General features: G+C 44.7%; 1 protein-coding gene across 1 annotated transcript in view; it reads left to right on the forward strand.

The window, feature by feature from the left end:
* LTK (leukocyte receptor tyrosine kinase) overlaps positions 1 to 27,716 on the forward strand; it is a 292,808-nt gene that overhangs the window by 105,021 nt on the left and 160,071 nt on the right. The window contains exons 2-4 of the mRNA XM_040331968.1: positions 9,570 to 9,689; positions 11,571 to 11,714; positions 26,328 to 26,550. Coding sequence (XP_040187902.1) covers positions 9,570 to 9,689; positions 11,571 to 11,714; positions 26,328 to 26,550 — 487 coding nt within the window. The remainder of the gene's footprint in view (positions 1 to 9,569; positions 9,690 to 11,570; positions 11,715 to 26,327; positions 26,551 to 27,716) is intronic.

Raw genomic sequence — 27,716 nt, forward strand, 5'->3', positions numbered from 1 at the left:
ACTGCTCATATTTTAAAACAAATAGCCGATTCCCCTAGTAAAAACGAGCAGGAATCTAAGGGGGAAAAGTGCCCTCTAAGGGTGAACCACCGCTTTAATCAATATTAATAGATAGAAAGGTATTTAATATTTACTTACTTTACCTTTTTTTTTTTTTTTTACATTTCTTTGCTTACTTCCTGGTTTCTGGCTTAAGCCAAAATGATGTCATAAATCCCACGAATCTTCATGGGCGGGATGAGGAGGGAAGGAGGGGCTTTCTCAGTTATGCACATCCTTCTGTCTGCATGTCTGAACTGAAGGCAGATGGATTCTAGGAAGTAAATGCTACATAAATCATCTGCTTTTACTCAAGGTGGCTAGAATAGCTAGGGAGGTGTTTTTCAAAGTCAAGCATGGAGACATGGGTAGATAGGCGAGTTTGCTTTAAATATTAAAAAGGAATTAAATAGTGTTTTCAGTTTGTGGTGCTCAGATACAGTTGAGTTCTGTTTTAACCACATATTGACCGCGCTATAGCCAATAGCCTGCTACAGCGCAGTCGTCCAGTTCTGATCACAGATCGGGGTAAAGGGCCAATCTCATAGCCCAATAATGTGATCAGCTGAGTCCAAACATAGCTGATCATATGTAAACAAACTTGTTTGTTATTGGCATTCCTTTCCTCGCAAGCTGTCATAGCATGGGGAGGGGAGGGGAGAAACGATAACTGGCAAACATGACAGGGGACATTTACACTGATAGGCAGGATACTGATCATAAGTGCAGCCCCAACAGTGCCCATCAGTGCAGCCTATCATGGCTAGGGTGACCACGTGTCCTGGATTGTCCGGGACAGTCCCGCATTTTGCAGGTCTGTCCCGGGCACCTTCATTCCAGGACAATACAGTGTCCCGGAATGAAACTGACACAGCCACCCCCCAAGCCAATCTGATGCCAAAAAATGCCACTACATCACTACTTTACTCACTGACAGTACTTGTCCTGTCCGGGAATGCCTGGAGGAGCACAGTCCCCACCCCCTGCTTGTAATTGGAGAAATCATAAATCCCGACTCTTGTGTCCAATCACTGTGCTGTGATTCGTTACAGCACAAGCTGATTTTTGGGAAGGGGGTGTGCCTGAATGGTAGTTTGGAAATATGGTCACTCTAATCATGGCCCAGCAGTGCCCCTTATCAGTAACTATCAGTGCCTCCTCATCAGTCCTGACTATCAGTGCCACCTATCAGTGCCCATCAGTGCCACCTATCAGCATAGCTCCCAACTGTCCCTTATTTCAAGGGACTGTCCCTGATTTGAAGCAATGTCCCTCTGTCCCTCATTCTTCCTCATTTGTTCCTCATTTTGGTCTGATCTATATAGTTTCTATATAAAATACACTTTTTATCTATCAAAAAATGTTTTCTAGCACTAAACCTTTCATCTGATTTCTAAATTGCTGCATTTGTAAATTCCAAAAGCCAATATAAAGGAATAGTAGTGACAAAAAAAGCACTTGTGGGGTTAACAAATCTTGTTTTTTTTGTACAATTCTCCTTTAAGGGGGCGTGGCAAGGGGTGTGTCCTATGCCTGCATACTTTTGCTGATAGGTGTCCCTCATTCCCATCTCAAAAAGTTGGGAGGTATGTATCAGTGCCCATCAGTGCTGCCTATCAATGCCCATCAGTGCTGCCTATCTGTGCCCATCAGTGTCACATATCAGTGCAGCCTCATCAGTGCCCATCAGTGCCGCCTCATCAGTGCCCATCGGTATCTGTCTCACAAAAATGATAAAAATTAGTACAGTGTTGCATGATCATGCAATTGTCATTCAAAGTGCGACAGCACTGAAAGTTGTAAATTGGCCTGGGCAGGAAGGGGGTGAAAGTGCCTTGTATTGAATTGGTTAAGCCTGAACTTCAGGACAGCAGTTAGATAGAAAATATGAATAGTTTTACTTGCAAAAGGATTTGTCATTTCATTCCTCCAGTTCTGAGATTTAAAGCGGAAGTTCACTCAAATAACATCTACCGTATTTTCCGGCATATAAGACGACCCCCTAATTTTCCAGGAAAAATTTTGGTTTTGGGATATACTCACTGTATATGACTACCCCCCTCTTACTAGTCTTTCTGGAAGCTGAGGGGTAGCCAGAACCGCTGACAGAAACAGTCTTTTTCAAATCTCACTGCACTGTGCCATTACATTACATTCCTCACTGTGCCATTACATTACATGCCCCCACTGTGCCATCACTTGCCCCCACTGTGCCATCACTTGCCCCTCACTGTGCCATCACTTGCCCCTCACTGTACCATCACTTGCCCCTCACTGTACCATCACTTGCCCCTCACTGTACCATCACTTGCCCCTCTCTGTGCCATCACTTGCCCCTCACTGTACCATCACTTGCCCCTCTCTGTGCCATCACTTGCCCCTCTCTGTGCCATCACTTGCCCCTCACTGTACCATCACTTGTCCCTCACTGTACCATCACTTGCCCCTCACTGTACCATCACTTGCCCCTCTCTGTACCATCACTTGCCCCTCACTGTACCATCACTTGCCCCTCTCTGTGCCATCACTTGCCCCCCAGTGCAATCACCGCAAACAGACAGTGCAATCACTCACTTTTTTGTATGAATAGACAGGCGGTGACAGTCTCCGTGCTGCGCGCGTCAATGATTTGAAAGCCGCGCCTTCTCTTCAGAGTGTTCTGTGATAGGCGGAACACAAATTGTCCCAGCAGCGCCTCTGTTCTGTGTTCCGCCTATCACGGACGTTTTCTCATCTCGTCCGAGGATGAGAAGGCATCTGTGATAGGAGGAACACAGAACAGAGGCGCTGCTGGGAAGATTTGTGTTCCGCCTATCACAGAACACTCTGAAGAGAAGGAGCGTCTTTTAAATCATTGACGCTCGCAGCACGGAGACCGTACCCGGCGTATAAGATGACCCCCGACTTTGGATGCATTTTTTTGCATCCAGAAAGTCGTCTTATACGCCGGAAAATACGGTATATAAGACCAAATTCTTTATACTTCTAACATGTACTGTAGGCACTTTTTTATTTTTTTTAGGCTGTACATACCTTATTATCGCTATTTTCAATCCGGCTTCCGGGTACTCACTCCCACGGGAGTAGGCGTTTCTATCCTAAGCCGCAATGTAATCTGGGAGTTCGCCCAGATGAGTGATGTCCTTCAGAAAAAGTTCCCCCCGGCGGATAAGGCCCCCCCCCGTATTGCGTAGGCGCGTCACGAAAGTCACGGAATTTCCGAAAGTAGCCGAACATGTAGAGCCGCAAGTTAGCTCTACACGGGACCTGCGCACCGACTAGGAGCCGTGTAGAGCTGACTGCGCAGGCGCCGTATAGAGCTGACTCGCTGCTCCACATGTTCGGCTACTTTCGGAAACTCCGTGACTCTCGTGACGCACCTACGCAATACAGGGGGGCCTTATCCGCCGGGGGGAACTTTTTCTGAAGGACATCACTCATCTGAGCGAACTCCCAGATTATATTGTGGCTCAGGATAGAAAAACGCCTACTCCCGCGGGAGTGAGTACCCGGAAGCCGGATTGAAAATAGCGATAATAAGGTATGTACAGCCTAAAAAAAAAAAAGTGCCTACTGTACATGTTAGAAGTATAAAGGATTTGGTCTTATATAGATGTTACTTGGGTGAACCTCCGCTTTAAACATCTCTGTCACATAACACAGACCTGTCTAGCAGGGGTGGAGACCTGATTATTCTTTACTTCTTTAATTCTTTATTCTTTTTAAAAAAGCCTTATGTGTGCAGCAGCCCACCTTAGCCCCTCCTTATTTGAGCCCCCTCTCAATCCAGCAACGTCCACTAGTGCCTCGGCCACCCAGGACTCTCCCTCCCACCATTGGCTCCCGCTGCTGTCAATCAAAGTCAGTAAGCCAATAAGGAGAGAGAGGGGCGGTGCCGAACTGCGTCTCCGTGTCCTAATGGATACACGGAGCTGCGGCTCAGCTCGGGTGCCCCCATAGCAAGCTGCTTGTTGTGGGGGCACTCAACAGGAGAGAGGGGCCAGGAGCTAAGAAGAGGGACCGAAGAAGAAAAGGATCTGGGCTGCCCTGTGCAAAACCACCACACAGAGCAGGTAAGTATAACATGTTTGTTATTTTTATAGAAAAAAAAAACTCTACAATCTTTACAATCGCTTTAAAGTGGAAATCGGGGTTAGTACTATCTAAAACCGAACCTGCTCCCACCCCCCTTCTAAGCCCCATACTAACTATCCTGTAATGAAAAGATGGGTATACTTACCTAATCTAAGGGCACTCTGGTCTGGTCATGTGGTCACCCCAACAACAGGCTTCAGTGAAGAGAAGAGAGTAGTGACAATGGCTGCAATGCCTGGGCAGTGATGTGACCCATAGACTTACTATGGGGTATTGATTTTCTGCCTTCCCTCCTCTCTCCTTAAGCCGGCGATGGGAGCCAATTACATGACCGGACCAGCGCATCCTTAGATTAGGAAAGTCCCATCACGTTCTGGGACCTGTGTGTGTATGTGTGTCAGAAAACTACGGGACCATTCAGAAAGCCCACAAGGGTTTACTTCCTGTTTCCCATAGTGAGGATGCCGGCACCTGCGATGGACGGGTGCCGATATTGCAGGCTCCCTGGAAAGGTAAGTGTCCTTATATTAAAAGTCAGCAGCTACAGTATTTGTGTATTTTTTTTTTCACCTTAGCTGAAACTCCACTTTAACGCTACTGTCAATCAAATAAAAAAAGGAGAACACAAAGCAAGACTAGAAGGAGCCACTTTGTTCTCTGTAGTAATGAGCTCTGCCCTTTATGCAAATATTGGAGCATAATGACAGATATAGCACACTCCTAGTATATGGTGCTAGGTAAATTTCATTTTTGGCTCCTTTGTAATCATTGGAGCAGCTTTGGACATGCTGAGATTGGATGAGCAGAAGTGAGTAGTCAGGTAACAAGCTGGGTTCGGTATCAGCCAGACAGAGACAGGCAGGGGTCAGCATCGTGCTGGCAGTAAGGGACAAAATCAGCAGGAAGAATCTGTGTCGAAAGACCGGGCCAGGGTCGGTAACATTAATCAGTAGTAGAGATGAGATAAGCAGGCAAGGAAAATCCAAAGAAGAATCAGACAGAGCTGGGTGAGTAACAGGATTAAACCGGCTTTCAGGAACACACAAGGTAGTCTCAAGGGTAAAGCTGCAGACCATCCATCAATGATACTAGACAAACTTCTTGGTTTTCTCATATGCCCCCCACAATATGTGCACACCACAGTGCACCTTTACAACATACTGTATGTGCTCACCACAGTGCCCCTTTACATCACATGTGCCCAGCAGAGTGCCCCTTTACATCATATGTTCCCACCACAGTGCCTGTTTACATCATATGTACCCATAAGTGTGCCTCTTTACATCATATGTGCCCATCAGAGTGCCCCATAAGACCTTCCCTTTACTTTATATGTGCCCATCACAGTGCACCTATAAATCTCATCCAATGAACAGCATACCTGCATATGTCCTATAGCCGGGCAGGCACAGGCAGACGATGGGAGAAGGGAGGAGCTGTAAGGGGCAGAAGCTGGCAGAAGGGCGAGCTGCAGGGGGCAGAAGCTGGCAGAAGGGAGGAGTTGCAGGGGGCAGGAGCTGGCAGAAGGGAGGAGTTGCAGGGGGCAGGAGCTGGCAGAAGGGAGGAGTTGCAGGGGGCAGGAGCTGGCAGAAGGACAAGCTTTAGGGAGCAGGAGCTGGGTTGGGAAACGTGCTACAGGCTGCATGTTTGACATCACTGGTTGCTGGGATACCGGTAGTCTCAGCAAATAACTGCTGAGCAGTGGGGATCGGGCATTGCAAATTGACGGTCTGGCGGTCCGGACCGCCATTCGCCATTTAGCGAAGGCCAACCTAGACTGAGTCTGAGCTGGTGGCTGTGTGAGAGACTGTGCTTGAGTGACTTGCAGCCTCTGTACTATTGTGGCAGACCTGGATACATTCCCAGCAGCCCCTCAGGGGGGTGAACGCTACAAGTACCTAAGAAGTAAAACTTTTATTGCAACCCTTTTTGATATCGGTGCAGTGCCGCAGATGTGGCGTCGCAACAATTAGGACGGTACAATTGCCGGAAAAAGCAGCGGATTTGACATGCGATTTGATATGTCAAATCGCATGTCAAAATGCACCAGTGTGAACCAGGGCTTTTATATATATATAAGCAGATAGATGAACATGCATTTATATAAAGGGACACAAAGCAGGTATAGCTTCCTGCCCTAATGGTGCCCCACTCAAACTAAATGTTTATTATTCATGCATGTGAATATTGTTAATTATCTATTCTAGTTAGCAGACCAGAAACAACTAACACCAGCCACCCACTGATCAGACAGGGTGGAGACCTTACATTGTTCCATGTGGCAACAGTATATGCTGATGAATTAAATTATGGCTCTGATTTTTATTATAGTAATTATCACAGACTCAAGAAGCTGATTTGAAAGCCCCTAGGATGGTGTTAGCACAGAGTAACGGTATAATTCTATTGAACTAGTCACCACTTCTCTCTGCTTTGACCTCTTATACTTTAGTGGTACCTGTCAGATTGATAATACAGTGAATCCAGGTAAAATGCAACTCTTATTACAAAACCACAAAAGGTAATTTTTATGAACTGATAGACTTCATATACAGTAAAACCTTGGATTGCGAGCATAATTTGTTCCAGAAACATGCTTGTAATCCAAAGCACTTGGATATCAAAGCAAATTTCCCCATAAGAAATAATGGAAATGCAAATGATTCGTTCCACAACCATTTATTCATAAGTCCTTCCGTTTATAGTTCTTATAAAAAGTTTATAGCCATATGACCAGGTTGTGTAACCATAAAATGTCCATCCACAAATGGAAGCCTCTACAAGGGGATTAGAAGCAAAATTCAGCAGGAGCTACAGAGTATAAAAGAGAATAGAGGCGCCTCTAAATGTAGCAATATGTTGCTAAACGTTGTACCTTCATTAAATGTAACCATATTGCTACACTTAGAGGCTCCTCTCTTCTCGTTTATACTCAGTTGTGACAAAACGCTACTTGTATATCAAGACATCGCTTGCATATCAAGTCAACATTTATTTAAAAATGTTGCTTGTCTTGCAAAACGCTCTCAAACCAAGTTACTCTCAACCAAGGTTTTACTGTAGTCTTTGTATGGGGATACCTCCAGAGCAAGGATGAGCTCCAGCGTATTCGCATGGTACACGTGCAGAGCCCGCCAGGAAGTCTGCACGGCGCTGCGCTAATCACAGCCAGGGAGACATTGTCCCGATGCTCGGCTGCAGAGATCGGGAAATGTCTCCCTGGCTGTGATTAGCGCAGAGCCGTGTAGACTTCCTGGCGGGCTCTGTACGTGTACCATGTGAACACGCCGGAGCTCATCCTTACTCCAGAGGAAATGTCAGATGGAAGTCCGAACGTGTGTACGAGGCTTATCTCATGGTGAATACATGTAGGATACCCTAGAGATGTTTATTTTATATTATTGCCCGAAGCTATGTACATGATGCTGTATGTAATGTATTTTATTATGCAAGGAATGACCATATTTTTAGGTCTTTTCTATACAATAAAAATGTAATGTTTTTAAATAAGGTGTACCGTATATACGCGAGTATAAGCCAAGTTTTTCAGCACATTTTTTTTGTGCTGAAAATGCCCCCCTCGGCTTATACTCGAGTCACCTTTTTGCGCCTGATCTCCTGGACTTGGGCACCCGGTACTGGCCGGCTGTACATGTAGCCACTCTCTTTCACTGTGCAAAGTTTGTTGTCTGGGGGACCATACGGCTGGGAAGCACTGATTTTTCAAAGTTGGGCACCCCTTCCATAGACTCCCATGTTAAATGTGAGTCTAGTCATGGACACAGTGAGGCATGGGCATAGTGTGGCATGGGCACAGTGAGGCATGGGCACAGTGAGGCATGGGCACGGTGAGGCATGGGCACAGTGAGGCAAAGTGAGGCACAGTGAGGCATGCCGATGGACACCCTAGGGTTATACTCGAGTCGTTTTCCCAATTTTTTGTGGTAAAATTAGGTGCCTCGGCTTATATTCGGGTTGGCTTACAGTTCCCATATCAATTTTTCCATATTACATTGCTGTTTTAGAAACGATACCTTCTTGAGTATTGTAATATTGAAGGGGCCGCCATTTAATTTTCACTACACCTCTCCACTCTAAGTGGTTACGTTAAGTAACTGGACGAAAGTCCAAAACAAATGTATTATTTTACTAAAAGGGAAGTTGATGATTGGAATAAACTTTCAGCAGAGGTATTGAGGTAAATGGCTTCAAACATGCTTGGGACAAACACAGATCTAAAAAAATACCCAATGCACTACTTTTTCTGCCATAATTTTTCTGTTTCTGTGTTTCTTATGCCGCGTACACACGAAAGGAATTTCAGATGAAAAAAGTCAGATGGACTTTTTTCATCGGAAATTCCAATCGTGTGTGGGCCCCATCGGATTTTTTTCCATCGGTGTTTAGAAATAGAACATGTTTTATTTTCGTCTGTGTGCAACTCCAACAGAGAAAAAACCCAAGCATGCTCAGAATCAAGTCGACGCATGCTTGGAAGCATTGAACTTTTACGTCACCGCGTTTTTGACGGCTGGAAATTGGTCTGACAGTGTGTATGCAAGACAGCTTGAATGGAATTCCGATGAAAAATTCCATCTGATTTTAGGCCATAAGTCTCTATTTATTGATGGGTTTTTTTCCTCCTACTCTGTCTCAGGCCCCGTACTCACGACCAAACATGTCTGCTGAAACTGGTCCGCAGACCAGTTTCAGCAGACATGTTTGGCCGTGTGTTGGCCCGAGCGGACCATTTTGGGACGGATCAGACAGGTTTCCAGCGGACAACTGTTTCCCGGACTTGTTTTAAAACAGTCCGCTGGAAACCTGTCCGCCCGGACATGTACGGTCGTCTGTACAGACCTACCGTACATGTCCTGCCGCCCGCATCCCTCGCATGCGTCGAATGACTTCGACGCATGCGTGGAAGCATTTTTAAGGCGGCCCGCCCACGTCGCCGCGTCATTGTCGCGGCGACACCGCGTCATCGACGCGGCGACACCGCGGACACGCCCCGCGTAATGTTTACGCGCGGGCTTCTGTTCGATGGTGTGTATAGCCATCGAACAGAAGTCCCCGGGCAGTCCCCGGCCAGACATGTCCGATGGAAACGGTCTGCAGACCGTTTTCATCGGACATGTCCTGCCGTGAGTACTCGGCCTCAGTCTTTCTCGATCCTGTTTCTCTCTCTTTTGTTAGCATTTGTATGCCGTGATAATAATGTTTTGATGCTTTGATGCATCTGTGTGTTTTTTATTAGTAAGCTGTATTTATAACAAAATTCTTGCTGTGTTTTTATTTTTCTAATATTAGCAGCATGCCTTTTTATACCTAAAAATATAGAGGATATATCACTCAGTATATTGTCTTGAGACATTTCTGCATGCAGCAGTAGGTTATATGATTATTTTAACTGTATCCTTGCATTTTTACTACAGTTGCTGATTGGTGCTCGGGACTCCATGCTGAATCAATTTTAACACCTGGCTTCCCAATAACTAGCATGTCTATGAATGAAGCTGAAAAGGACGTTGTATCATCTCAGCTCAAACCAGCCGGTGAGAATCTTTTATTCGGTTTTGTGCATTTTACATCTGATATATCTGAATGTGTTTATTCTTAAAAGCCTCTATGGCCAATATAGAGAATCCAAAAACCTAAACCAATGTGTATTTTTCGGATTTAAGTTTTCAGAGGAGATGCTATACTTGTAGAACATCAGTGTGAGGGCAAGGCCCCCTTCACCCTGCACACGGGGGTACCTTTCACGTTGAGTGCACTCATCAATGCTCAGGACCAGGAGGAGACTGCAGTCATGTGAAAAATCCAACATTAAGGCAGTTCCCCGACTTACCCTGTTTCCCCGAAAATAAAACCTACCCCTAAAATAAGACATAGCGTACTTTTCCAGGCGGACTGCAATACAAGCCCTACCCCGAAAATAAGCCCTAGTTTAAAATCCTATAACCCACTCTATTACAGTAGTACACAATGTACAATGTGTGTGTTTCTGTAACATAAATGCAGGGAAGAGAGCTCCGGCAGGTCACAAAAGCACAGAGCGGTGCTATAATGAAGGTATTTGGCACAATTATATTACAGAAATACACATTGTACATTATATACTACAGTAATAGAGTGGATTACAAGATTTTACAAGCATTTTAACTAAGTTCACACTGGGGATTCCTAACAGGCAGGTCGAGAGAGGGGAAGAGAAGACAGCACATTACATGGTAAGACCTACCCCAAAAATAAGCCCTACTGTGTCTTTTGTTGCCAAAATTAATATAAGACCCAGGCTTATTTTCGGGGAAACACGGTAGAGATGAGACTTAGTCACAGTAAAATAAGATAGAGTTATTCTGTGAAGTGACTTGTCACATGTCACTACACACTGTAAATTGTATGTTGCATTTGAAGAGACGTGCTGAGCCTGCGCCCGCTGTACCAGTCCAGCGCACCTCTGTTACCTCACTCCCAGTAATAGAATGGGGTCCCGCTGTGCTCCTAGCATGAACTTCATGCATGGACTTATTAACTCATTTACTTCCTGTACCTAGAGCCAGTGCTAGACTATTTTGCACCTTAAAGCGGATGTGCCATGGGAAAAAAATATTAAAAGCCAGCAGCTACAAATACTGCAGCTGCTGACTTTTAATATTTGGACACTTACCTGTCCTGGAGTCCAGCGCCGATCGCAGCAGAGGACGAGCGATCGCACGTCTCTCTGCTGCTCCCCCCGCCATCCACGCTGAGGGAACCAGGAAGTGAAGCGCTGCGGCTTCACTGCCCGGTTCCCTACGGCGCATGCGCGAGTCGCGCCGCGCCCGCCGATTGACTCCCGCTGTGTGCTGGGAGCCGAGTGTGGGATGTGGGTGAGGCAATAAGAGGGGTGGGTGAGACAATATGGGGGAGGGTGAGGCAGTATGAGGGGAGGATGAGGCAGTATCAGGGGTGAGTGAGGAGTGAGGCAGTATGGAGAGTAGGTGAGGTGGTGGGAAGACATTTTTGTAGGTACCAGCAGCAGGATATTCAGCTCACCTGAGTCCCCCAGTGCCGCTGGTCAGCCTGGAACATCTGTGCAGAGCCTGCTCTCTGCCTCAGTTTCCTGCCTGCAGTGATGTCACTTCTTTGCTGGGTAGGTCTGATGGTGGAAGTTCCATCCTTGCCCTCCTTCTCCTCCAAAAAAGTTACTTAAAGTTGATTTGGGCTTTAAGTTTTGAAAGTAAGCATGTGCCAGAATCAAACAAGAAGGCCCACCATCAAACGACTTGATTTTTTAAGCTGTTTAAAAAAAAAAAACACTTCACTATGTATTTTGGATGTTCCATGGGTTAAACATATCTGAATATACTGTATTATTACAAAATGTACTATTTAGCCACATAGTGTTTTTTTTCAGTGGTTACTAAGGTATGTCTTTTTTCATGCTGAAGGAGAATCATGTGACTTTCAAACGCATTGTTCTTGGACATCATCTACAAGTCTGAACGGAAAGCCACACTGGGTGCGAACACTCGTTGGAGAATTGTCATTGCAAGACCAGATACAGCTTCTGAACAAGTCTAGAAGCCTTGATGGTAACTATTTTTGTAATACAGATATATATCTGCAAAATATTGATTGGAATTATTTTATTGTTTGTTAAAATAGGCAACAGAAGTAAAAACTTCAGCCACGCCCTTGAACATTACTTTCCATATGCCACTTACTTTAGGCATGGGTGCTCAGCCTGTGGCCCTCCAGCTGTAGCTAAACTACAATTCCCATCATGCCTCTGCCTTTGAGAGTAAGTTGTGATACTATCAGCTTTGAAATGCCTCATGGGACTTGTAGTGCTGCAACAGCTGGAGCGCCACAGGTTGAGCACCCATGCTTGTTTATCCAGGATAAACATACTTACAAACCCATTGAATCCCGCACCTTCATTTTCTCCTCTGCTGCTCTTGCCATGTACATCCCCTCCAATGCTGTTTTCTTAAATCTCCAAAAATCGGGAGACGGTTGTCTCTTCCTGATTTTTACAACCGGGCTCCCTGATGGCAAGTCCTGGATGTGGTGCATGGGCAGTGTGTCACGAGTCCTGCCAGGCACACTGGATTAAAACACCACAATACTTTGGCTCATTCTGAAACGTAGGGGTTGATTTACTAAAACTGGAGTGCAAAATCTGGTGCAGCATTGCATGGTAGCCAATCGAGTTCTAACTTCAGCTTGTTCAATTGAGCTTTGTCAATAAAACCTGGAAGCTAATTGGTTTATGCAGAACTGCACCAGATTTTACACTCTCCAGTTTTGGTAAATCAACCCCATAGCCTCTTAGGATATGTGACATGGATATGCCAAGGTAGAAGGGGAGAACACAGGAAGTGCCACCTAAGTGCGGTATTAAAATCAGGGTTTTATTGACAAGGTACAACAGAACACTCACAAGAGATAAAAAAGATGTAGGCTCATCTGTTATCCAGTGGTCCAAGGGGCTCCTGGTGTCCGCAGAGGGCTCCAGTGCGTGGCTGTGTAGATGGTGTGTCCTCAGCGTGTCCTGTGGCCACCAGGAAGGCAAACAGGACCAGTGTGGAATACATGGATATGAAGTCACAGACAGTGGGATTACATCCGGGGGAGCTGTTACTGTGGAAGAAGATGGGCTGGCTGTATACAGAGTTGGCTCTCTGAGGACAGCAGCCTCCTTTACCAACCCACCATTATTTTCCCATGGACTGATTATCTGTTTGTGAACTGTTTTTAGACTGAATACAAGTGATTTTTTATTTGTATTATGATTACTTTTACTACTAATTTCAATCTCAGTTACACTGTCCTTTGCGCTAAAAGTTAATAATACATAGTCAGTTTGACAGTTCTGGAGGCAGCCGGCTGGAAGGGGTTAATATGCAGAAGGTTTGCCACTTACAGGTGAAACTCGAAAAATTTGAATATCGTACAAAAGTTCATTTATTTCACTAATGCAACTTAAAAGGTGAAACTAATATATGAGATAGACTCATTACATGCAAAGCAAGATAGTTCAAGCCGTGATTTGTCATAATTGTGATGATTATGGCTCACAGCTCATGAAAACCCCAAATCCACAATCTCAGAAAATTAGAATATTACATGCAATCAATAAAACAAGGATTGTACATAGAACAATATGGGACCTCTGAAAAGTAGAAGCATGCATATGTACTCAGTACTTGGTTTGGGCCCATGCCACGCTGCCTCAATGCCAGGGGTGTATTTAGGTTTTGTGCTGCCCTAGGCCTGATGAAACTCGCACACCCCCTACTTTATATATGACGCACCCCTTCCTTTTTAAGACTCGTCCTGTTATTTTCATGGGATGAGGACAGGGGGACAGGGTGGGATGAGGACAGGGCGACAGGGTGGGATGAGGACAGGGGGACAGGGTGGGATGAGGACAGGGGGACATAGCATCTTTAAATTTGGGGGAAGAGGGTGGTATGGAGATATGTGCTGGGGAGTGATTTGAGAGGGAAGAAGATGTGGGGGGGGGAAATCGGACCCCCCACTAGCACATATCTTCTTCCCTCTCAAATCACTTCCCAGCACATATCCCCATACCACCCTCTCCTCAACCATCACTTCATTTGTTCACCTCGTATCTGCTCCCCCTCCCTCCTTACCTCCTGGTTACTGTGCAGCACGGCTCTCTCAGTTGTGTCTCTCCTCGGCTCGAGGAGTGACTGTGTATTGCAGTCAGTGGAGAGAGAGGGATGGCTGCACTGTAGCCGAATGACGCTGCGGGACCCCAGGCAGCAGATGTCCCGGGTGACCGCGCCACTTTGCGGGGGGCTGGCGAAAAAACACCAGACTTCAAGCATCTTGCAGTGTGTGCCTCTCCATTCTTCCTCCATACTCTGGGTCCTTGGATTCCAAATGAGATGCAAAATTTGCTCTCATCAGAAAAGAGGACTTTGGACCACCGAGCAACAGACCAGGTCTGTTTTTCTTTAGCCCAGGTAAGAGGCTTCTGACGTTGTTTGTTGTTCAGGAGTGGCTTGACAAGAGGACTACGACATTTGAAGCCCATGTCCAGGATCCGTCTGTGTGTGGTGGCTCTTGATGCACTGACTCCAGCCTCAGTCCACTGCTTGTGAAAGTCCCCAATACTTTTGAATGGCCTTTTCCTGACAATCCTCTCCAGGCTGCAGTCATCCCTGTTGCTTGTGCACCTTTTCCTTCCACACTTTTCCCTTCCACATACAGTAACTTTCTAGTGCTTTGATACAGCACTTTGGGAACATCCAACTTCTTTTGCAATTACCCTTTGAGGCTTTCCCTCCTTATGGAGGGTGTCACTGATGGTTTTCTTCACAACTGTCAGGTCAGAAGTCTTTCCCATGATTGTGATTCCTACTAAACCAGACTGAGAGACCATTTAAAGGCTCAGGAACCCTTTGCAGGTGTTATGGCTTAACTAGATGATTAGAGCAGGACACTTTGGGCGTATCCTATTTACGCTACTTTGACAGACAAGTGCAGTATTCACAAAGCACTTGCTCCGTAAGTTGCGGCGGCGTAGCGTAAATTGGCCGGCGTAAGCCTGCGTAATTCAAATGTGGAAGATGTGGGCGTGTTTTATTTAAATTTATTGTGGCCCCACATAAATGATGTTTTTTCCGAGCGGTGCATGCACCGTCCGTGAAAGTATCCCAGTGTGCATGCTCCAAATTACGCCGCAACTACTCAATGCTTTCGACGTGAACATAACTTACGCACAGCCCCATTCACGGACGACTTACGCAAACTACGTAAAACGTGAAAAATTTGATGCTGTTCCGACGTCCATACATAACATTGGTACGCCTCATCTACGCCTCATAGAGCAGGGGTAACTTTACGCCCAAAAAAGCGACGTAAAAAAATGTGCCGGGCGCACGTACGTTTGAGAATCGGTGTATCTAGCTCATTACCATATTCGACGCGTAAATCGACGGAAGCGCCACCTAGCGGCCAGCGTAAATATGCAACTTAGATACGACGGCGTAAGAGACTTACGCCGGTCGGATCTAAGACAAAGCTATGCGTAACTGATTCTAAGAATCAGGCGCATAGATACGACGCGTCTCACTCAGAGTTACGACGGCGTATCTGGAGAGAATCTGGGCCTTTGAGCCTAGAATCTTGCATTTTTTTTTACAATATTCTAATTTCCTGAGATTGTGGATTTGGGGTTTTCATGAGCTGTAAGCCATAATCATCACAATTATGACAAATCACAGCTTGAACTATCTTGCTTTGCATGTAATGAGTCTATCTTATATATTAGTTTCACGTTTTAAGTTGCATTAGTGAAATAAATGAACTTTTGCACGATATTCAAATTTTTCAAGTTTCACCTGTAGTACAGACCATGGCTATCACTGTAGCAGCTCGGGATATTATAGTGATTTACAGCTTTTACAGAGGCCGATCAGATATCACATATGCATACTCACATTGGCCAAGCTGGCCTGTGTATGTATGCAAAATATATTATCCGTGGAGTTTTAACCTGAGTTTTAGTCCCTACAGCTAAATAGCTGTTGGTAAATCTAAAGGAGATAGTATGATCAGTTTTTATCAGAGAAAAGGTATTTTTAACATATGTCTGTACTTGTAGGAACCTGTCCAAATGCAAGCATCTGAACTGCACTGTTGGCTTGTTTTTAATGCAAAAGGCTGTCAATGTTATCCTGGCGTCACTACCTTGTGACTCACTGGTTTGGAATACGCCAGCCAGCTAAGTCAGAACTCTCAATCTGCAGAATTATTGCATTTCAATGACTCACTTGGTAGTAAAGTCACAATCTGAATAGCAAAACTTGCAATGGTTGCAAGCATATTTGTATCTGACAGGTCCACTTTAAATCACGTTAAAGGGAATTGAAGACTTTGGCTTGCCAATGTTTTTTTGTCTCAGCCTTCATCACTTCTTTGACTAATTGCATGCACAGCTGCTTGCTTTTAATGTTCACCCCACACATTTAATTTTAACAAACTGATTTTGATAAAGGGGTGCAAAACCTGACTGCTCTAAGGCCCTGTACACACGATCGGACAAAACCGATGAAAACGGACTGAAGTTCAGTTTCATCGGTCCAAACCGACAGTGTGTGGGCCCCGTCGGTCAGTTATCCTTCGGTCGAAAAATTTAGAACTTGCTTTAAAATTGAACCGATGGACGCCTAACCGATAGGTCAAAACCGACGGTTAGTACGCAAAAGAATCGATTCAAAACCCGCGCATGCTCAGAATCAAGTCGAGGCATGCTTGGAAGCATTGAACTTAATTTTTCTCAGCACGTCGTCGTGTTTTACGTCACCGCGTTGGACTCGATCGGTTTTTAAACTGATGGGCCCAGATTCTCAAAGGAGATGCGACGGCGTATCTCCATATACGCCGTCGTATCTCTGAGTCTGAGCCGTCGTATCTATGCGCCTGATTCTTAGAATCAGTTACGCATAGATTTGTATTAGATCCGACCGGCGTAAGTCTCTTACGCCGCCGGATCTTAACTGCATATTTACGCTGGCCGCTAGGGGCGTGTATGCTGATTTACGCCTAGAAATATGTAAATCAGCTAGATACGAGAATTCGCGAACGTACGCCTGGCCGACGCAGTACAGATACGCCGTTTACGTTAGGCTTTTCCCAGTGTAAAGTTACCCCTGCTATATGAGGTATATGAGGTGTACATGTGGCGTACCAATGTTAAGTAAGTCGTCCGTGAATGGGGCTGGACGTCATTTACGTTCACGTAATACCAATACATCCTTGCGTCGTACTTTGGAGCAATGCACACTGGGATATCTCCACAGACGGCGCATGCGCCGTTCGTAAAAACGTCAATCACGTCAGGTCACATAACATTTACATAAAACACACCTCCCTGTTCCACATTTGAATTAGGCAGGCTTACGCCGGCCTATTTACGCTACGCCGCCACAACTTACGGAGCAAGTGCTTTGAGAATACTGCACTTGCCCGTCTAAGTTGCGGAGGCGTAAGGTAAATAGGATACGTTACGCCCGCTCAAAGATGCGCCGATCTACGTGAATATGGGCCATGGTGTGTAGGCACATCATACCATCAGCTTCATCGGTTAACCAATGAGAACGGTCCTTCGGACCATTCTCATCGGATGGACCGGCCGTGTGTACAGGGCCTAATGCCTAGAGGCCTAGAGCCATTGGGATTGATTTACTAAAGGCAACTCCACTCTGCACTACAAGTGCACTGAAAGTGAACTTGTCAGTGCAGTCTCTGTAGATTTGAAGGGAAGCTCTGAAATTAAAGGAAGCTCTGCTGATTTTATCATCCAATCATGTGCAAGCAAAAATGCTGTTTTTTTTCTTTTCCGTGCATGTCCCACTAATCTACAGTGAGTGCACTTGGAGTGCAAAGTGGATTTGCTTTAGCAAATAAACCCCACTGAGCCCCTAATGGACCAGCTTCATAATCTACATGAGTAATACACTAGTTTTCAACCAGGTTGAATATATTCCCTACTTAAAGAGAGCTATTTGTTTTATCCACATATTTGCTTTCTGTAATGGCATGTTCTACCTGCATAGGAATGGGAGATGATTTATTCATGAACTGATCTGTGGGTTATATAAATATGCATGTGTTGATGTTATTGTTCTACCAAGAGGGAGGTCAGTAAACAGGTGATTGACAAGTTAACAACACAAATATGATATGAAATTGGTGAAAAATTTATTTTTTGACTGATAAAGGAGATTTAACCACTTCTCTACTTTGGGTGTTTTTCAGATTTGGCGTTTACAAGACTAAAACATTTTTTTTTGCTAGAAAATTACTTAAAACCCACAAACATTATATATATTTTTTTTTCTAATACCCTAGAGAATAAAATGGCGATCATTGCAATACTTTTTGTCACACCATATTTGCGCAGCGGTCCTACAAGCGCACTTTTTTTGGAAAAAAATCACTTTTTTGAATTAAAAAATAAGACAGCAATAAATTTGGCCCAATTTTTTTATATATTGTGAAAGATAATGTTACGCCGAGTAAAATGGTACCCAACATGCCACGCTTACAAATTGCGCCCGCTCGTGGCATGGCGTCAAACTTTTACCCTTAAAAATCTCGATAGGCGACGTTTAAAAAATTCTATAGGTTGCATTTTTTGAGTTACAGAGTAGGCCTAGGGCTATAATTATTGCTCTCGCTCTAACGATCGCGGCGATACCTCACTTGTGTCGTTTGAACACAGTTTTCATATGCGGGCGCTACTCACGTATGCGTTCGCTTCTGCGCACGAGCTTGTCGGGACGGGGCGCTTTAAAAAACATTTTTTTTTTTTTCTTATTTATTTTTATTTATTTTATTATTTTTTACACTGGGAAAAAAAAAAAAAAAAATGATCACTTTTATTCCTATTACAAGGAATGTAAACATCCCTTGTAATAGAAAAAAGCATGACAGGTCCTCTTAAATATGAGATCTGGGGTCAAAAAGACCTCAGATCTTATATTTAGACTAAAATGAGAAAAAAAAAAAAAAAATTGGAAAATGTCATTTTTTCAAATGACAAAAAAAAAAAATGTTTCTTTAAGAGGCTGGGCGGGACTGACGTTTTGACGTCACTTCCGCCCAGCCGAGCTATGGGGACGGGCGAAGGAGATTTTTCCTTCAGTCTCGTCCCCGCTCAGCTCCCGAACGGTCGCGATCTCCTCCGCCGCTACCGACGGCTCCGGTAAGCGGCGGAGGGCGCGGGAGAGCGGCGGGAGGGGGGGGGGGGCCCTCTCCCGCCACCGATAACGGCGATCTCGCGGCGCATCCGCCGCGGAGACCGCCGTTATCGTTACCAGAACCGCTGACAGTAAAGATACATACCTCGGTTGTGGCAGCAGCTGCTGCCGTTACCGAGATATGTATCTTTAAAGTTAGGCCGTATATAGTCGTACAGCGGTCTGGAAGTGGTTAAACATCCCCCAAACATGTAAACAAAGTGGAAACTTCATAATCTGCTCCATCGTTTAAATGTACTCCTTTCTTCTACAAAAATGTGCAGTGCATATATTTTGCATATCTGATATGCAAATTTAAAATTTGTGTCAAAAGTCAGCAGTTCTGATGAAAGTTAAACAAACTTGAGAAGTTGTACTTTAAACTTGATTTTAAAGTGTCACTCATAGAACAAAAGTGTGTATACAAGACAGAGCTGGACCAATGTGGAGTCTGGTATCTCTGGAGATAATCTGTGATATAGTGCTCTTCATAGGCATCCCATGGGTGGATGAGGGTGAATGGAAAAGTAGTCCTGATGGGGAACTCAGCTGATAGTGACGTGAAAACGCTCCGCTCCATAGATAAGGTAGGAGGCAGGCTCGATATGCAGGGATGTCACACTCACAGAAAAACACTCATTCAAGACTTGTGTGAAATGTGATTGTAACTCACATCTTTGTATTTTCTTTCTTGAGTGCTACATTTTTTTTTAAAGGCATTTCTAACCATGTCAATGACACATGCAAAGAGCAGAGACAAATGCTAATTACAGGGAGAGCAGGGGTATCTTTGACTTGCAGCTTGGTCCCACTTTCCCTATGCTATTCAAGAGCCTAGTACAGAGGTGGTTAACTTACTTAACATAGGGTTTCCCCCGAGTGTGCCCCCAAAGGGTCATATGAAATGATCGGTTCATTTGATACTACAGAAAATGGTCAAACTAGACATACTACAGTAGATGGTTGGAGACTGCAGGCCTGCAACAGGAGATGGCCAAAGACTACAGACCTGCTACAGGCATAGTTGGGAACTTAGAAGATGCTGTACAGGTAGGGTGACCACATTTCCAAACTACCATTCAGGGACACCCTCCCTACCCAAAAATCAGCTTGTGCTGTAACGAATCACAGCACAGTGATTGGACACAAGAGGCGGGATATATGATTTCTCCAATCACAAGCAGGGGGAGGGATTTGCTCCTCCAGGCGTTCCTGGCCAGGACAAGTACTGTCAGTTAGTAAAGCGGTGATGTGGCTGCCTTTTTGGGGACATCAGATTGGCCCGGGGGGGGGGGGGGGATTGGCTGTGTCGGTTTCATTCCGGGACACTGTATTGTCCTGGAATGAATGTGCCCGGGACAGACCTGCAAAATGCGGGACTGTCCTGGGCAATCCATGACACATGGTCAGCCTATGTACAAGGCAGCCAGAGATAGTGTACATTACAAGAAACTGTGAGGCCCCGTACACACGACTGGGTTTCTCTGCAGAATTCAGCCAGAAACACGATGGGAGCCGTATTCTGCCGAGTGTGTACACTTTTGGCCGAGGAAACCGACGACGAACTCGTCGAGCCATATAGAGAACATGTTCTCTATTTCCTCGATAGTCAATGGGGAAACTTGGCTCGCCGAGATCCTCGGCGGCTTCACAAGGAACTCGACGAGCAAAACGATGTGTTTTGCTCGTCGAGTTTCTCGGACGTGTGTACGGGGCCTTAGAGATCAGTAATGCCATTACAACTCTTTCCCAAGTCAGTGCTCTCTCCAGCCCTCTTTAACAATTACTGACACACAACATCTCCCGATGCCTCTGATAGACTACAAGGTATAGCAGTCCTTCTCCACAACAGTAACAACGTTTAGGGCTAAGAATGGCCCCGCAGACTCCAGCCTTCCCCCTTTTTAAATTACAGGTGGGCAGGCTTGTGGATCGAAAAAGCTCGGGAACAGCAGCACACACATTAGCACATGCCCCCCCCCCCCAGCCTAGGCCAGCAACTAACTGAACTAGCATTTCTGTAAGCAACCTGCCTACAAACTGCTAAATATAAACAAATGGACGGGGTCCAATGGGTTCTGTATTTGACCAAAAATGTATATGGTCATATTTGGTCGGTAACATCACAGGGCATCCTAGATGAAGTCATTGGCCAAATATAATTATGTCCGTATTTGGTCAGGCTCCTTATTCAGCAAAGGAACAGGAAGCTGTCATTTGTGGCAAGCAGTCAGGAAGAGATGTGGTAGCGGGTTGGTGCTTAAACCTCTCATCTGTGCCTGGCCTTTCCACTATCAAGCGTTCATTTCTCAGATTTGTAAGGAGTCATCAATTTATTCACTTATTAAAATCTTACAAGGTGGATGTGGCAGCATCAGCAAGTGTCGGATTTAGGCGTAAAGTTCTACAGACGGCAGTCTAACTGGTACATATGGTTTTGTTTGAGATGGTTAGTCTGGTTTTTCGTTTTATTTTTTTACCTTTTTGTGGCAATGCTTTGGAATGTCCTAGTAGGCGATGATTTAAAACAGAGCTGTACCTTCCAATAAACAAAAGAGAAAACACGATTTTTTGCAAAATCCTCTTTTCTGCCATTATTGGAAGACACAGCACCCTCTAGTTTATCTGCTGCCTCCTGCAGGTGGTACTATACCCAGTAAGTGATGATCTAGAGTAGAGTTGTGTCCTCCATTGATCGCAGAGAATAGGATTTTGAGGTGAGCACAGCAAATCCTTCGCTGTGCAACCAGGCATGGAAAGCAGTAACTACTGACTTGAGGACCACAAATTTAATACACGCAGGTTGGGTACCAGAGGAGCAGATTGTGGTACCCAGGACCGTCTTAATAGCATCATGGGCCTCTAAGCTAAGTAATGCACTGGGCCCCTACCATCTGGTGCCAATTTAGGCACCTGCTCTCAAGAATTAAAGTATAAATAGTTGATAGAATTAAACATATATTTATTAGTATTTTCAATAAAATGTATTTTAAACAATAAGAACGGATTCTTTAAATCAAAGACTAATCAACACAAAGGGCACAGTACAGGGGTGGAGGCAGAAGGGCACAGTCAGGGATGGACTGGCTATTGGGACTACAGGGAGTTTCCCGGTGGGCCGATGGCTCAGTGGGCCGGCTTCAGTGACAGCAGACCGCCGCCCCCCTCCACTCCTCTGTCTCTACCTTCTTGCAGTGCTCACCTGGGGGGAACAGAGAAACAGGGGGAGGACCAGAGGAGCAGGGACGACGACAGAGGAGCATGGGGGAGGGGACAGAGAGCTGACTCAACAGCTGTAGCCTGGGAGTTTCTCACTTCTGCCTAATCTTGTCCCATAAGGGGGGGCACCAAACTGATTCTTTGCCCCAGGTGAAATAATGTCTAGCTTCCCCACTGGTACTGCCTATAAGAGTACCAGCCGTTCTACTCTAATAAAGTAGAATGGCTAGTGATGAGGGAGAGGGGGCTTGGGTGGCCGGGGGGGGGGGGATGTGGGAGTTGTCTGGCTGCCATTGGAGAGACCTGTCAAAGTGGGCCAGTCTGGATGAAGTCCAGGGCCAAATTTTTGTCCCAGTCCAGCCCTGAAAAGTCAGCAGTTCTGATGAAAGTTAAACAAACTTGAGAAGTTGTACTTTAACATTGATTTTAAAGTGTCACTCATAGAACAAAAGTGTGTATACAAGACAGAGCTGGACCAATGTGGAGTCTGGTATCTCTGGAGATAATCTGTGATATAGTGCTCTTCATAGGGATCCCATGGGTGGATGAGGGTGAATGGAAAAGTAGTCCTGATGGGGAACTCAGCTGATAGTGACGTGAAAACTCTCCGCTCCATAGATAAGGTAGGAGGCAGGCTTGATATGCAGGGATGTCACACTCACAGAAAAACACTCATTCAAGACTTGTGTGAAATGTGATTGTAACTCACATCTTTGTATTTTCTTTCTTGTGTGCTAAATATAGATTTTTTTTTTTAAAGGCAGAAATTTCTTATGTCAATGACATATGCAAAGAGCAGAGACAAATGCCAATCACATGGAGAGCTGGGGTATCTTTGACTTGCAGCTTGGTCCCATTTTCCCTATGCTATTCAAGATCCTAGTACAGAGATGGTTAACTTACTTAATATAGGGTTTCCCCCGAGTGTGCCCCCAAAGATTCATATGAAATGATCGGTTCAATTGATGCTACAGAAAATGGTCAAACTAGACATACTACAGTAGATGGTTGGAGACTGCAGGCCTGCAACAGGAGATGGCCAAAGACTAAAGACCTGCTACAGGCATGGTTGGGAACTGAGAAGATGCTGTACAGGTAGGGTGACCACATTTCCAAACTACCATTCAGGGACACCCTCCCTACTCAGATTGGCCCGGGGGGGGGGGGGGGGGGGGGAATACTGTATTGTCCTTGAATGAATGTGCCCGGGACAGACCTGCAAAATGCGGGACTGTCCCGGGCAATCACCCTATGTACAGGGCAGCCAGAGACAGTGTACATTACAAGAAACTGTTAGAGATCAGTAATGCCATTACAACTCTTTCCCAAGTCAGTGCTCTCTCCAGCCCTCTTTAACAATTACTGACACACAACATCTCCCGGGGCCTCTGATAGACTACAAGGTATAGCAGCTAATCTCCACAACAGTAACAACGTTTAGGGCTAAGAATGGCCCGCGGACTTCAGCCTTCCCCCTTTTTAAATCACAGGTGGGCAGGCTCGTGGATCGAAAAAGCTTGGGAACAGCAGCACACACATTAGCACATGTCCCCCCCCCCCCCCAGCCTAGGCCAGCAACTAACTGAACTAGCATTTCTGTAAGCAACCTGCCTACAAACTGCTAAATATAAACAAATGGACGGGGTCCAATGGGTTCTGTATTTGACCAAAAATGTATATGGTCATATTTGGTCGGTAACATCACAGGGCATCCTAGATGAAGTCATTGGCCAAATATCATTATGTCCGTATTTGGTCAGGCTCCTTATTGAGCAAAGGAACAGGAAGCTGTCATTTGTGGCAAGCAGTCAGGAGGAGATGTGGTAGCGGGTTGGTGCTTAAACCTCTCATCTGTGCCTGGCCTTTCCACTATCAAGCGTTCATTTCTCAGATTTGTAAGGAGTCATCAATTTATTCAAATCTTACAAGGTGGATGTGGCAGCATCAGCAAGTGTCGGATTTAGGCGTAAAGTTCTACAGATGGCAGTCTGACTGGTACATATGGTTTTGTTTGAGATGGTTAGTCTGGTTTTTCGTTTTATTTTTTTACCTTTTTGTGGCAATGCTTTGGAATGTCCTAGTAGGCGATGATCTAAAACAGAGCTGTACCTTCCAATAAACAAAAGAGAAAACACGATTTTTTGCAAAATCCTCTTTTCTGCCATTATTGGAAGACACAGCACCCTCTAGTTTATCTGCTGCCTCCTGCAGGTGGTACTATACCCAGTAAGTGATGATCTAGAGCAGAGTTGTGTCCTCCATTGATCGCAGAGAATAGGATTTTGAGGTGAGCACAGCAAATCGTTCGCTGTGCAACCAGGCATGGAAAGCAGTAACTACTGACTTGAGGGCCACATATTTAATACACGCAGGTTGGGTACCAGAGGAGTAGATTGTGGTACCCAGGACCTCTTAATAGCATCATGGGCCTCTAAGCTAAGTAATGCACTGGGCCCCTACCATCTGGTGCCAATTTACGCACCTACTCTCAAGAATTAAAGTATAAATAGTTGATAGAATTAAACATATATTTATTAGTATTTTCAATAAAATGTATTTTAAACAATAAGAACGGATTCCATAAATCAAAGACTAATCAACACAAAGGGCACAGTACAGGGGTGGAGGCAGAAGGGCACAGTACAGGGGTGGAGGCAGAAGGGCACAGTACAGGGGTGGAGGCAGAAGGGCACAGTACAGGGGTGGAGGCAGAAGGGCACAGTACAGGTGTGGAGGCAGAAGGGCACAGTACAGTGGTGTCAGGAGGGCACAATACTGTGATCAGGAGGGCACACTACGGGTTCCAGGACACTGCTTGGGGCACGCCCATCGTGGGGCAGCTTAGTAAAAAAGCGTGACTGACAAATCTGGGACAGTTGGTGAATATGATGTAATGCAATACTATCATGGGTCTCTCATTCATCTGGGGCCCCCAGGAAAGTGCCCAGGAGTGCCCTTGCATTAAGACTGCCTGGTGGTACCCAGCCAGAAAAAAACTTTCTAGGGACAGATTGGAGTAGAATTTTTGTTCATCAATTATGGCATGTGATACAGTATTTGCCAGCGATTTCTGAAAAACATTGCTTTGAAGGTAGATAATATTCACTTCAGGTTTTCACCCTGCAAATGTTTATAGATAAGGCTGATCACAAAAATTAATTAGGGAAATCTATCTACAATTAATTAAAGTAAACAATGGAAAAGGAAAGAGTTGCTTTGAATGCAAATAACTTTGGCTTCAGGTTTTCTCCCTGATAATGGTTATCGAGAGAGCGAGTCACTAAAAATAATTAGGGAAATAAATGGAAGATTATTTAAGACTAGAATCCAACACTATTTTGGCTGTAGGCAGATGCTGATATTGTATTATATTGCTTCCAACTTCGTCTCTTCTAAATCTCTTGCTCATTATTTCCACTCAGGAATATGTACAATATTTATTTTCAAATTTCTTAATTTATAAAACGAGAACTGTATTTATTTGCTTTCCTAAAGATGCCCATAGATATTATCACTAGCCAGGATTCAAATTGCTAAGTATCATGCCGCGTACACACGGTCGTTTTTTGTGATGAAATAAAACAACGTTTTTAAAAACATCATTTAAAATGATCGTGTGTGGGCTTCACATCGTTTTTTGTCTTCTAAAAAGCGACCAAAAAAAAATTCGAACATGCTTCAATTTTTTATGTCGTTTTTAAAAATGTTGTTTTTTGTGTCATAAAAAATGATCGTGTGTGGGCTAAAACGACGTTTTAAACGACATTTTAAACCCGCGCATGCTCAGAAGCAAGTTATGAGACGGGAGCTTGAATGGAACAGAGTGCCGTTGTACGTGTTGTACGTAACCACGCTTTGCTAGAGCATTTTCATAAAACAATGGTGTGTGGGCAATGTCTTTTTTTATGATGAAGTTAGAAAAACTTCGTTTTTTTTTCATGATGAAAAACATTGTTTTTTTTTATGATGAAAAACATTGTTTTTTTTCATGATGAAAAAAGTTGTTTTATTTCATCACAAAAAACTACCGTGTGTACGCAGCATCAGTCTGGAATTAGCTGTGGATCAACTGCATTACCTGGCTATGCAGTTTAGCAACTAATGGCATTACATTTTCTGCTATACTGGATCTTTTTTTTTATTATTTTTTATCATTTATGGAGTTTGATACTAAACTCAATATTATTTTGAAATCCATTTCTGTTACAGATGGAATTCTTCTTCTAAACACAAGCCTGTTCTCAGAGAGCTGCATTGAGGCCCAGCTACTGAGTCCTTTGTATTCTGGGAGTTCCGGGACGTGTCAGCTGGAATTGATGTTCTACTCTAAAGATGAGTCCTTGGCTCAGAAACTTAAAGTTATGATGCAGGACAAGAAATCAAACCTTACCATAGAACTACCACCCTTCAGACAAGAGGAAGCCAGCCAATGGTAAGATAGGTCACAGCCATACATATCCCGGCAACGTCATTTTTGTATTGATATTTAACTCAGACATTTACAGTGAACTTATTGGCTGTATTGTCATAATTCTGACAAAATGGCTGACTTCACTGTTCAGGGATGGCTTTGCGTTTCTAGAAAACAAATTTGCGTTTGTGAGCAGGGCCAACAATTGGTACCATGAGAGGAAAGAATTCACAATGAGACCACAGATCGCAGTACTGTATATTATTATCAAAATTCTTACACGGTGGTAACAGAGTCTATATAACAAGCCTTGACTATGGTATAAATACATAAACCCTTATCTGCTAAGACCCACATTTTACTCAACTTTTACCTTAATAAATAACTGAGACCACTACTGTAATCTTTGGAGTAAAAAACTGGCCGTAGCAGCCTCCATTTATTTTTAAATAACCTTTTTAAATATTAAATCACATTAAATAACATTTCCACATATAAACATAAGTAAACCTGAAATACAATATTAACACTACTGGTGCTGGACTTTGCAGGCACATTAAACCATTTTTAACCATGCTAAACCTTTATGAGCACTGCGATACCTAAATCTGGTCTTAGGCCTCAAGCCGACAAGCTGACTCAGAGACGACCTTACCTGACCGCAGTGCCCCCATTAACCACTTCCCAGCTACACCTTGGTAGACTGGACTACCAGCCCCTTCAGAACCCATACCACCTCTGGGTAATGGCATCCACTTTAGGGTAATTTCTTCTCCTGCAAAGTCCAAAACACCCGCCGCCGCCACGACATCATAATTTCGCACCTGTGTGGAAAGACAGAAAAAAGAAAAACAGGAAAGCACCCCAGACCACAAACACCATATCACATACCCGTTACTACCCCCATAAACCAATTGCCCCCTCAAACCAACCAGCAAAGGGAGGGTGGGTGGGAAACTTCGCCCCTCGTGCGTGTTAACCCGGGAAGCGTGGGAGGGGTGATTTATAACCTCCCCTCCCACCGCTCTCCTTCACTGCAAACCCCTCCCACCGACCATGGCAGGGCTTTTCTTTAACCCCGTCATGGCCGGCCCTGCGCCTATGCTGCTGGTTTTTGCTCCGGGCCTCTCTGAACTGGCACAGCAGTCCCTACTCTGTCACTCCTCCTCAGGAACCTTTCCCTGCTC

The sequence above is a fragment of the Rana temporaria genome, chromosome 13 (assembly GCF_905171775.1).
Source record: "Rana temporaria chromosome 13, aRanTem1.1, whole genome shotgun sequence".
NCBI lineage: Eukaryota > Metazoa > Chordata > Amphibia > Anura > Ranidae > Rana > Rana temporaria.